The following is a 13720-nucleotide window of genomic DNA, read 5'->3' on the forward strand; positions in this document are numbered from 1 at the left end:
TAATACTGTCTGTGACAATATGTGTGGCAACAGACAATGTATTTTACTTTATAACAGGGTCTTTAGCTGAAGTTTTGAGAAAGCTTGACTTCTAAAAATAAATAAATAAATCTCCATCTGATAACTATTTTACATGAACAAACATTTTTATTTATTCTACACAATAATTGTTAATGAATTCTTCATTTTCTGTACGTATCAGTCTAGTCAGGCTGACTATGTGCGACTGGTGCAGTATGAACTGGTTTCTAGCCAAACTTCACGCGCAAAGGTCAGTTCATTACAATTAAAGAGAAAAAAACATCACTGACAAAACAATTTGGAATATATGTGCTCGTCTAGTTCGCACATATTCAAACGAAGGTTAATTATGATAATTCTATTAGCATATTTTGCATTCGCACAACTTTTGATTGTGTTGATTGCAAATGGAAACAACATTTACATAGAGTGGGGGATGGAGTAGGACGACTAGACAAACTGCTCACATTGTCTCACTTTCTTTGCTGTATATGCACCGTGGGGGACAACACAATGGAGAATTGTAACATACTTGTGCACTGTCACTCTTTCTTCAGGTCACACACCACATCCCCCGACTCCCAAGACCCCCCCCCCTCCGCCCCCACACTCAACAAACTCCGCCCTCTTCCTCCCACTTGTGAGGGTGGTTTAAAGTTTCCTACCTCGTCCCCTGATTGGTCGCTCAAGTTTCTTTAGGGGGAATAAACTTTAGAGCTTGACTTAGTGTGGATCAGACAGATAGGCAGTCAGTTAGCAGACACATTCTCTTATCTAAAGAGGATGCAACACTATGGCTGTCAAGTCAGATAACAGACTGGTTTTATAGCTTAGTTATTTTAAATACTTTTTTTAAAAGTTTGCATTGGTTGTATTTGAAGATGCATGTTTTGGGGATTTACACCCTTTGGATTTTATTCCATGCAGCACTAAGCAACTATTCTGAAGATCAATGCAGCTGGAGAGGGAGGCAAGTATTTTTTTTTTTTTTAATTATTTTGTCATTGAATAGGGGCTACAGGTGTTTGGTATGAGGGTGCACAAGTTGCAGGACAGTGCTTGTCTGACCAAAGCATGTTGAGACTTGCTGGCTATTAGGGGCAATCTAAATGTTGGTGCAGGGGCTTGACTACAGGAGGGCTGCTGAGTCCAGACACACAGGAGACTGAAGGGATTAATAGGGAACACGCAATGTGCATGCACGGCAGGAATTGGAATAACTTTCACTTGTGGGGTTTTTATATTTTGAAAGAAGGAGGGTAGAAATTCTTGTACTGTACTATAGACAGTATTGAGTGACTGATGTTTCAGGGGCATTGATGGAGATATACTGTATGTCATTTTCAAGTTCCAGGTGCATGTATTTTTAGAATATTAGAAATTAATGTCTCAAAGTTTTGAGGTTCTGGATCTGAATGTCTGCTGAGGATTTCTCGCACATTCCAATAAAATACATGTTAACTCCATCAAAAACTCGAAATTATCCATAGGTGTGGATGTGAATGGTTGTTTGCCGACATGCAGTGTTTTAACTTTTAAGACTGATCTCGAGACCACATTTTGAGGGTGTTTGGTCTGTCTTGGTGTTGACTCCCAAAAATCTTAAGTCTTGTCTCAAACTGGCTGGCAGTGCAGATTTGGGATTTTCTGTCAACAGTGTAACACCAACACCAGCACTTACTCCATTCAGGATGAACATTTGATTTAAAAGAAAAAAAAAACATTCCATTTTTGTGTTTAATTTTTAAATTTGATTTTTGTGGTCTTGCCTTGGTCATGTCTTATCTCGGATAGTCTGGTGTTTAGCACAATACCAATATATGCCCTGGGATTGATTGCAGATAGGTGGATGTACTGGAATTCTTACCTCATATTCTAGATAATAACTGTCTTCATTCGTCCTTTCAGTGGTTTATCCCAGCAGCAAGGCAGCGTGGAGCAGATCTCCCTCCACTGCTCCGAGGGTACCTTGGACTGGCTGTACCCCAAAGGAGCCCTGCGTCTCACCCTCTCCCCTCGATTGCCCTCCTTGGCGGTGGGCCCGGGGGGCGGCGGCAGCTCGGGCCTCATCACGGCCTGCGTCAAGCCCTCTGAGCACTTCCGAGGGGCCCAGCTCTACCTGGAGAGGGATGGCGTCTTGGAGCTCCTAGTAGGGGACCGACCAGAATCGTCCCCTCCGCCTAGGGTGCGCTGCTTCAGCCGCCTGCCGGGGGAGAAAGTGGCTCTCTTCATGCAAGCGACGCCGCATCAAGACATTAGCCGGCGCATTGCATCCTTCCGATATGAGCTGAGGGGTGACTGGACGGCACACTTGTCACTTGACTCGAACCACATCAGTACTGTTGGTGAGTTGTTGTTCTTACTGTCAAAATTAATAGGCAATATAAAAATACTCAGTCATATATTCTTTATCTTCTGCGAAGAAAAATGAACATTGGTGACATACTGACGATATGACCTATTGAAAAGATGGAAATGTATGATCGTATTTCAGATCCAATGTATGTCCAAATGGTCTCTGCCAGCCCCACTAGTTCAAATGAATTGTACGTCTATTGTCATCAATGGCTGCCAATGAGTTAATTATGGATGTACTATGTTTTCATAAACTGCAATATTATTAAGTGTTACTTTTCTTTATTAGAGTACTCATTTTAACATTTTTTGCCTGGAAAACTGAAACAGATAGACAGTATTTCCATCCATTTCAATCATAAGCGGATTTTAAGGGGGGGCCAGCCCCCCCCCGATGGCCGAAAAGTGTCATTGCATGTAATTGACTTTCCTATATATATATATATATATTTATTATATATATACATGGCGGCACGGTGGCTGAGTGGTTAGCACGTCTGCCTCACAGTTCTGAGATCAAGGGTTCAATCCCGGGCTTCGGCCTTCCTGTGTGGAGTTTGCATGTTCTCCCCGTGCCTGCGTGGGTTTCCTCGGGGAACTCCGGTTTCCTCCCACATCCCAAAAACATGCATGGTAGGCTGATTGAACACTCTAAATTGTCCATAGGTGTGAGTGTGTGCGTGAATGGTTGTGTGTCTCCTTGTGCCCTGCGATTGGCTGGCAACCAATTCAGGGTGTCCCCTGCCTACTGCCCGAAGTTAGCTGGGACAGGCTCCAGCACCTCCGCGACCCTCGTGAGGAATAAGCGGCATGGAAAATGAATGAATGAATATATATACATAAAAAGTTTTAGGCAGGACACCTGCCTAAAACTTTTGCACAAGACTGTATATCTTTATTATATTATGTATATACAGGATATACTGTATGTATATATTTTCCCCAAGTGGAAGCTTCCATGATCCTAATAAATTTAATAATTTAAAAAAATATATATATATATATAAACATTGTAAAGCAATAAAATTGCAACAAAAATGAATGAAATGAACAAAAATATATATATATTTATAAAGGGTCAAAATTATTTTTCGAACAGATCATGTGACTAGTAACTTAGACGGTCATTTGATTTGCATATACGTTTTTTTAAAAAATAGGGGAGGGCAATTTTTATTTTTCAAATGATTTTTTTCTTTGATTGAAAATATTTTTTGGGGATTGAAGCCACATTTTTGGGGATTAAATGATTTAGACACAAATGTTCTACCCATAAGATGGCCCAAAACAAAATGAATTGCATCAATCAAAGAAAACTTGTTCAATGAAAAATTAAGTGTTCAAATGCAAATTTTCAATCTCAAATATTTTTTCTGATTCAAACACTTTTTCCGTGATTGAATTTTTTCTTTTTTTGATCGAAGTGATTTTTCTTTTTGAAAAAAAATTTTTTTTTTGATTGAATAATAAAGACAAATATGTCAGAGTCAAAAAGTGGCCCAAACAACAATCAACATTACTCCAATCAAAAAAGTTGTTTTAATTAAAAAAATATATCTATATATATTTTTTTTTTGCATTTTGCATTTTTTTAAGTTTGAGTTTCCAATTTATTTTTGCATTCAAACACATTTTTTTTTATTGAAGTGACAATTTTTTGGGTTGAAATATATATTTTCATTGAACTTTTTTTTTTCTTTTATTGAAGCAACTTTTTTTTGATTGAAAAATAGACACAAATCTACCTCCATATAGCTCCGCCCAGGATACAATTTTTGACCAGGGTAACTACATTGGCACGACACTGGTGGGCACACCATATTCAATGTATGACGATCTTGGAGAAAAGTATTGCCTAAGCAGCCTGATTTAGAATTCCCCTCAAGAATGATGGAAAGCAAAAAACACTCATTGTCAACTTACTATTATAAATATTCTTGTAAGTTCATTTTATTGCTGACACTGCGTTTCGGGGTTATCAACATGTTGTGCCCCCCTGCCCCAAAAGTCAAACTCCGCCTACGATTTCAATTGGAAAAGATCATAAAAGTGTGGTCAACGAACAAATTAACATTCCTTTACAGGGAAATGTTCAATCCACAGTGATGATATAACATACCAGTACCCCAAAAATCTGTTAGCCCCTGATTGCTAATGCAGCACAGGCCGCTGTGAGCTTTTCCAGGAGGAAGTGGGCAAACTTTCCCCAGACTAGAGGCATGTTGGTTTGGAGGAGAATTGTGGAGTGCGGCAGGGAATTGGGATGGGTGGGGGGCTACAAAAGCACAGTATGTGGGGCTCTCTCTAGAGTCCACCGCTCTTTGAATGCGTGCCGCTGGAGCATTCTGGGATTACTGCCGTCTCCTAGGCAACAGAGGCCTCTCCCCAGCTGAGATGCTCCCCTCTTTTGTTGAGCTGCCTCTCTGTGGGTAGACTTGTCTGTAGCCTGGGACCGCCAACCAACCCGCCCCTTCCCCCCTCGGCCGTCCACATAAAGTTTGCTTTGGGGCTGGAGAGGAAGGAATCCCATTTATCAAGAGGGTTCTCACTATGGGGAATGTGCAGAGTGGGACAGGGGCCTCCAGTCAACCTCAAGAACTATTAAAATCCTTTTTTTCCAACCCAAAAGACTTTGAGTTAACTTACTGGGTTGATTCATTTTTCTCTTTGATTTCAAAACTACGTCTTAGGAAGTTTTTTTCTTTTTCTATTTTACAACCAAGATTGTGGTGCGATATCTTTGATGTCCAGCCTGCTCTCTTTTTAGTCCCTGAGGCTTTGTAGAGGTGTGACTGCAGACACCCATGAAGGCTTTAGGGGGGTGTACGGGGGGCATTTTAGCCTGTAAATGTGCAGTGCAGAGAAGCGTGCACCTTTAAAGCCTCAACTGTAAAAGTAGCAGCTGTCTGTTAGCGGTTGGTCCTTCCTTCCTTTGTGGCACACATTCCTGCACATGTGTGCTTTTCTTTTTGATTTTTGTGAAAGAAGATTTATGCGGGATCGCTAACCGACTTCTCCCTCCGTTTTCTCCTCAGAAGCGTGCAGACCCTGCAACGACACAGAGATCCTCATGGCAGTGTGTACCAGTGACTTTGGTAAGTTGCACATCTAGTGTAAGGATTTTTGTTCCTAGAATGAAAATACAAAAAGTTGGCCACCAAAAGATCACACAAAGAAAAAAAATCTGCAAATGATTTAAGGGTGGAGCTTTAAATCCATGCTTGTGGTGCAAAGGTGGAAAGAGCACCCCCATGTCACTCACAGAAGCCCCTCCTGAAGCCACTGCAGTGCGCTAATCCTGACCCTTGAGAGAAGCACTAATCCACAGGCTTTTGATTGAGCTATCAGGGAATGTGTTTTTTTGCTTGTTGGAAACATTTCACGTACCTACTGTCATAGACTTCACTATCAGTTGACGGGACACGAAGCTCGGGGCCCATCTGTAGGGGGCCTAATTTCAAAAACCATTTTCAAAACCAAAGCCACTAGTGACCTAAAACCAAAACATGCACCTCCCTTAGGCATATATGAGTCTCCATGAGCAGCGACATCAAAAAATTCAAAGTCGTTCCCTATTAAAATCCTGAATAATTATTTGTTTATACAAGTATAACAAAACTTAAAATAGCTATATAAAATTCTGTAATTTTACGCTAGATGCCCAAAAATCACCAAATGTAGAGATAATCACCTATATTTTTAGAATCAATAGCAATATTTAACATATCATGTAAGTTTTTTCCCAAAATAGCAACTTTTTTTTTTTAATTTAGTGCAAGTTTTCAACAGCTAATAAGTCACTCAATTTTCACATCTGAAACTTAATACTTGAGGAAAGCATGCAGCACCATCTTAATTTTAAAAGCAAAATTTGCATTTTTCTATATACAATCACAACTTATTTAGGTTGAATTCTGATGTTACTATTGCCTCGGCATGTCTGGCCGGCTATCTAGCGTTTTTAGATTGAAATGTTACATAAAATCAAACACATTATTTTGGATGGACGCAGAAATGTTTAAATTACTACTTTTTTGCCGCAAAATTTTGCCGCAAAATGGGCAGTTGGCGGAAAATTACCTGATCATTTAACTGTAAAGTTAAGGTACTGTGTATGGATACAAACATGGCGGCCATCACAAAACAAAGAGCTTTTTAAGTTAAAAATTCTTGTAAATAAATACATACATTCCAGAATTTATGTACATAGAACAGTCTAAATTCTTGGTTAAATGTAAAAAAACGGGCAGTTATTATTCATTTTACGTAAATATTTCAAGCTAAAATTACGGTATTGTGTAATCCAACGGGGCGGCCATCACAAAATAAAGAGCTTTTTAAGTTGAAAGTGCATGCATGGGGCTCATTTATATAATGACTACCTTGAATCCTCAACCAAATCAATCTTGAGACACTCCTGCCTGCTTGTATGCAGTAAAACATTGTCTTTTTTCCACCTAAATCCGGCAATTGAACGCAGCGTGTGTTTGAGTTTATCACAGTGAAAGCCAAACATCCTGCCTGGGTCGGCCTCCAACGGGAAGGCGTGGCACAATGTTTGTGGGAGCTGTCTTGTCAACTGATAGTGAAGTCTATGCTACTGTTCTTCAAAATTCATCCACCTGTCGACAGCGTTGTGTTTGACAAAACAGGGAGAAAATAAGAAAGGTAAGAAGGAAAAAAGGAGGGCAGAAGGATGAAATGTTTGAATGAGGGAACAAGGAAGTATGGAAATGAGGAAGGGCAGAAAAAAAGGAGAGAAAGGGAAGTTAGGGAGAAAGGAAAAAAGAAGAAAAGGACCGTAAGTAAAAGGGAAGGCATGGTATAAAGGTACAAGGAAGGACCCAAGTTAAAAACCTTTACTCGAAATGTGAATCTGAGCACAGTGATACCTCGCTAATTCGCGCTTCAAACTTCGCCCCTTCAGTTTATCACAGATTTTTTTTTCTCAATTAAAAAAAATAAATAAATAAATACAGGTGAGCTGTCCTAATCTGATCACATAGTCTCACTCTCCCTCCTGCTTCTTTTCTTGGTCAGGCAGTGCACTGGAGTTGCTTATTAAAGTTAACGATGATTGACAGACGTTAAGGTTTGATCTTGCCAGAGATGCATGGAAGCCGAAACTTCAAAGCGCCGCATGCGTCAATCCTCGTTTAACTTGTTAAACAGTTGCTGTGGCAACTCATTGTGTGTAAGTGAGCAGCTTGAGCGGATTTGAGTTGACCCACTCAATGAAGCATTTAATAAAGACAAGAATTTTCTACTTTAGTGTTGTTTAGAAATAATTCGGTGGGACAGTAACATGGTTAAAACTTAAAACCATGTATTAAAATATACAAATACATTTAAAAAATGATTATTTTAATTAATAGATTTTTAAAATTAAAGTCTTATATGTATCTCTCTCCAATGCTAAATCTGAATAAATACATTGAACACAAAATTTATTTATTTATCTTCTTACTTCGCGGTTTTTCACTTATCACGGCAGGTTCTGGTACCCATTAACCGCAAAAAACAAGTGATCACTGTAAATATGAATTTGAGTAAATTAATACGAGACCATAATTTTAATCAGTTTCTGTAGTTGTTATGACATTTCGTGTGTGTTGTAAACTGCATTCAACGAGCTCACCCGCGTCTTGTTTCCCAACAGTGGTGCGAGGCAACATCAGGTCCGTGGAGGAGGACGAAAACCTCCGAGCGGCAGTCATCAAGGTCAGCGCCACGCGGGTCTTTCGCCAAAAGTACGCACTCTTCACCACCAACAGCCGTGTGGCCGCCCGGGGAGACATTCGCACCCTGCTGCAGTGCGGTGTCAAACCAGGGCCCGGCAGCTTCCTTTTCACCGGTCGGGTTCACTTCGGCGAGGCCTGGTTGGGCTGCGCCCCTCGCTACAAGGACTTCCTGCAGGCTTACACCGCGGCAAAAGCAACCCAGCAGATTCCATGCGAACTTCCTGTAGACTGAGCTTCCAAAGGTTGTCGCTATTTGTCTACTACGTAAATCCGAGGCGGAACAGACCGATGAGCCGATCTGCTTCGAGTTGAGGGAGAAGCCATATTGAGCCACTCAAGGAGAGAAATGGACTTTTCCCCAAAACCCATTTCAGTGCAATATCAGCTCCAATAAGAGGTTATGGTGCTGTGACATCAGCGTCCTGGTTGGCGCGGAGGATAGAAGCTTTTTGAAAAAGTTTAACCAGTGGCAAGCTGTACATTTGGTACCTGGGCCTTCAGTGGGACCATCAGTAATGCTGTACTACATCCTCATCACATTTGATCTAAAAACATGGCAAAGACACAAAGCCGAACATACCCACCATAGATGCTGATGATGGACTGAATGAATGTGAGCAGATGACTTTCACGTCAGAGAAAACTGCTGACATTATCGTATGGCAGCTACAGTACGAGCTTGAACCATGAGGCAAATTTAAACTCTGATTGGGTAAAAAAAAAAAAAATTATTGCCAGAAAAACAACCTAATTGAACGATCTACCGTAATTTTCGGACTAAAAGGCGCACCTGACTATAACTAGCCAACCACCACATTTGACAGGAAAATGGCGTTTGTTCATAGATAAGCCGTGCTGGACTATAAGCCACAGCTATCCATGCTGTATTATGGGATATTGACACCAAAAAACTTAATTTGACAGCGTCATCATAAGATTCTCTAAGACCAAATGAACAATCATGTAGCTTTCAATCAACTGGGTGTAAAGCTTCATTGCTTCAAGAAGCTTCATTTGGCCATCACTGCTCCCTTGGGGGAGACAGTCAACCTCTGCTGCCACCTGCTGTCAACACTGTTGTCATCCAACATTCCTCCTAGCATGCATTGCAGCACTACAGATGTAAATAACAATCAAAATTCATATTCTGTTCATGTTCTGTTATTTCTTCAGTTACTGTTCCAATTGTTTCATTAATTGCTAGCTATGATATTTGGTAACACTTTATTTGACAGTGGTGCCATAAAACTGTCATAATACCATCATAATTATGACCTTGAAACTGCAACGAGCATTAATGAATGCTTATGACCCGAGGTGGACATAAATGGAGTTAGTGACATAATATGCCGGATGATACTTAATGACATCTGTCATAAGCATTCATTCATGCCCATGATAGTGTCATGTTATAATTATGATAGAGAAAAGTAGCGGCTTATAGTCCGAAAATTACGGTACATACAAATATTAGAATTTAGCCTTCTACATAGGAGTCATGAAAACTCAGGAAATTGATGGAAATTAACCCCAAGGGAAGACAAAATGCTTCCTAGCTGTCAAACGAGAGGTGGTCGGCTATGTGAGTGGACGACTGCTGTTAGTAGGAGATTCAAAATCAAAGCAAATTGCACTGAGTGAAAGAAAGGGAATGAATCGTGATGCTGCAAACACTAAAAACCAAATAAATACAAAGCAAGTATATGTAGCACTAAGGTGCAGCTAAGAATTTAATATATGTGCATACAGATTTTGTAAGTATGTACAGTCGATGAGTTGCCCTATTCTGGAAAAATAATAATCGACAAAGTGTTTTCTAATTGAGAAGGCAAGCTAGAATGAAGAAAGTTTTTTTGTAAATATATATACAAAACGCTGTTTTCTTATGTGCACTATTTCAGGAGATTGTACCAAACGACTTTTAAGTGCCGAAGTCTTAAGAACACTGCTATGTGTAAAATATATGTGAATACAACAAACATGTAAATATGTGTATAAGAAATTCTAAAAATGTAAATGTGTCAGTATTGTTTTTTTAATGTTTTGACATTTTGTGTCACTTAAATATACTTAAAGAAAACAACTATTTTGGTGTGTGTTTGAGTCATTACTAACATAAAAGATGAATACATCCATGGAAAAAGCCTGCTTAAGGTTCAGCTTGAGCTCAAGGGTAAACCTTTCTCACACATAAGTCACTTGAAGTAGCCATGAATGTGAGCCTGAAAGCCTCAGAACGAGAAGGCCAACAAGATTTAAGGAGTGTGTCTGTTAGGAAACACACAGGTTGGAATTCTGTTGTCCTCGCGCTGCCATTTTCAGGAGCCAGGAAGCAATAAATTGCCATAAAGCCAGCACAGTGGCGGGCACGTCGGAGCCGAGGTGCCACACAGTCGCTCGCTCCATCCTGGCCGTGTGTGAGTGAGCAAATCTTTTTTTGTTGTTGTTTTAACGTTAATAGATGGCACAGTAAGAAAGGTCACTCGGGTCATAACTCAGGATTAAATCTCACAAACACTGAAATCCTACGACTCAAATTAGCCCTTGACGAAGTGACAATATGAAAACTGCATTGTTATCTTTGTGACCTTCACATGAACCCCATCAAAAACTGCAATGCTTTTACAACAACACAAACATATATAACAATAAACGTCTATTGTTGTCTTGACCAGTGATTCCTAACCACAATGTTGTGGGAAGTGATCCAATTTCACTTAACTGGTCCGGAAACAAGGCTGCTGCTTCCCTCAGTTCTTGAGGACCCCAAAACTAAATCCCCGCCTTGTCCTTTGTGTGGTTAAGGTGTCGACAGGGCAAAGCGTGACGCCCTCAGGAAAGAGATTGGAGAGACATTTAAGAGTGCGTGAACTTCCGTAAAATACGCCCCAGAGGGAAGCTTGAGGGATATGCTCCAAAAGCTTTAAAGATGAGCAAAGACACACACAACGAGGACGAGCAAAGTGCTCCAATAGGCACAACCTCATTGTTTAGTGCAACCTTTACCCTGAATGCCATGCATACACTTGGTTTGCCTGGGTTTAATACATTCTGAGCAGACAATTGGGCTCGAATCACAGGGATTCGGACTTGAGTTTCGAGTCCCAAATTTGGTGACTTGTAACTCGACTCGGACTTGAAGAAAAAAAACACATACTCGGACTTGACTTGCTTGAACTGGCAGGGTCCGAGACTCGACTGATGAGGCAATAACTAGAGACTCGACTCATGAGACAATGACTCAAGACTCGACAAGCTGACTTAAAAAAACTTTTTGTTGATTGGTTCTACCTGCCAGTTTCTTGACATGACGTGACTCAACGACCTTTTCACTTGACACGACTCAGCTTGGCTCAACTTGTATCGAAAAAAATGCAGACTTGGACTTAACTCGCTTGAGCTGATAGGGTCCAAGACTCGAACCTCGACTCGTGAGACTGTAACTCAAGACTCGACTCATGGGGCAATAACACGAGACTCACTCGAAATGACTCGTAAGACAATGGTTCAAGGCTCAACAAGCTGACTCAATAAACTTGGATAGTAGATTGGTTCCCACCTGCCAGTGACTCCGCTTGACTTGACAACCCTTTGACTTGACACGACTCGTCTTTACAACCTTTTGACTTAACACGACTTGTCTTTATAACCTTGTGACTGGGCTAAACTCGACATGACCTCGAGACTCGACTCGATTCGACACAACCTCATGACTCGACTCGGCTCGTGAGACAATGACTCAAGACTCGACAAGCTGACTCAAAAAACTTGGATCGTAGATTGGTTCCCACCTGCCAGTTTCTCAACTTGACTCGACAACCTTTTGACTTGACATGACTCGTCTTTAAACCTTTGACTTGACACGACTCGGCTTGGCCCGACATGACCTCGAGACTCGACTCGACATAACCTAGTGACTCGCAACTCGACTCGGACTTCAAGAAAAAAATGCAGACTCGGACTTAACTTGCTTGAGCTGGTAGGGTCCGAGACTCGAGCCTCGACTCGTGAGACTGTAACTCGAGACTCAACTCGAGAGGTAGTAACTCGAGACTCGACTTAACTCGTGAGAGAATAACACGAGACTGAACTCGACTTTTGAGACAATCACTCAAGACCAGTGTTGGGCACGTTACTTTAAAAAAGTAATTAGTTATAGTTACTCACTACTTCTTCCAAAAAGTAACTGAGTTAGTAACTGAATTACTCTATAGTAAAAGTTACTAGTTACCAGGGAAAGAAACTATTTCCGTTACTTTAAAAAGAAGTTGCTGTATGTAAAAGAATTTGAAATTTTCTGAGCAGTATTCGAGTCAGTTGAATAGAGAAGAACAGACAGGTAGTTGTGTTATAGAACCTTGTAATATTTATTGCACCTCACCAGCAACAGTTTTATCCTACACTAGAAGTGCAACAAAAACAAAACGGATTTGCTCACCACAGATATCGACAAAAGCTTTGCCCCGGGACATAAATTACACTTTACATGCACGTTCTTTCCTTTGATTTCGACCAACTTGAAATAGTGTTTATATCTCCACCTCGTAAAGGACACATTTTCCTCTGAATGCTCTGCCATCATATCCCTCTGCATCTGTTTTGCGTGTGTGTGTTTGCCGCACGCGCTGTTCCGATTTGTGTGTGAAAACACCGGCTCTGAAGTTTGTTTAATAAAATAAATAAATAAATAAATAAATACACGTGCGCTATTAGGCTCGAGCGTTTACGTCACAGAATGGGGGATCACGTGAGATTTGATAACAACGCAGCCATATTGGAAGCAGGTCTGGCTCGCGGGACATTAACTTGCCAGTTCGATAAAGAGACAGACTCGTTAAGAAGGCAAAGAACAGATATGTGATCAAACTTAAGGATGTGAACAATGTTGACCCTTACGAGCAAGCCGAAGACAAATGGAGTAAAGATGTCGACGGGCTTCCACAATTACGTGAAATGGACATTTTGCTGTATTTATTGTTTGGTGTATGTTACTAAACTCATCAGCGATTCCGAAATTACAAATCGCTACAAAGCTACGAACAGTTTTGCTGCGGGTGGATGCAGGACCTGCACATTATGACCGTATCAAACGGCAACTCCATCGTTCTCGCAAAGGTAGGCTATGTGTGTTTACTATTTTCATTGTCATGAACCTGAACTTACCCCAAGTCTTCGATGACAAATAAACAGAGCAGAGTAGACTCGCTACGGCTGGTAGTTTTTCCAATTTATTCAAAGTAAGTAACGCACCGCTTTTGACCGTCAGTAACTGTATCGGCAGAAAAAATAATTAGTTAGATTACCCAGTTACTGAAAAAAATAATTCCCAACACTGCTCAAGACTCAACAAGCTGACTCAAAAAACTTGGATTGTAGATTGGTTCCCACCTGCGCATGACTCGACTTGACAACCTTTAACTTGACACGACTCATTTTTACAACCTCATGACTGGGCTCGACTCGACATGACTCGTGAGACAATGACTCAAGACTCGACAAGCAGACTCCAAAAACTTGGATCATAGATTGGTTCCCACCGGCCAGTGACTCTGACTTGACCTGACAACCTTTTGACTTGACACGACTCGTCTTTAAACCTTTGA

The 13720-nt window shown here is 40.8% G+C and overlaps 1 protein-coding gene across 1 annotated transcript; it reads left to right on the forward strand.

Moving 5' to 3' along the window:
* Nucleotides 1–761: 761 nt before the first annotated feature.
* Nucleotides 762–10205, forward strand: metrn (meteorin, glial cell differentiation regulator). The gene is made up of 4 exons (XM_057827033.1): nucleotides 762–991; nucleotides 1930–2366; nucleotides 5412–5471; nucleotides 8036–10205. The coding sequence occupies exons 1-4, from the start codon at nucleotides 903–905 to the stop codon at nucleotides 8347–8349; spliced, it is 900 nt and encodes a 299-aa protein (XP_057683016.1). The 5' UTR covers nucleotides 762–902; the 3' UTR covers nucleotides 8350–10205.
* The last annotated feature ends 3515 nt before the right edge of the window (nucleotides 10206–13720 follow it).

This window comes from Corythoichthys intestinalis, chromosome 21, assembly GCF_030265065.1.
Source record: "Corythoichthys intestinalis isolate RoL2023-P3 chromosome 21, ASM3026506v1, whole genome shotgun sequence".
Taxonomy (NCBI): domain Eukaryota; kingdom Metazoa; phylum Chordata; class Actinopteri; order Syngnathiformes; family Syngnathidae; genus Corythoichthys; species Corythoichthys intestinalis.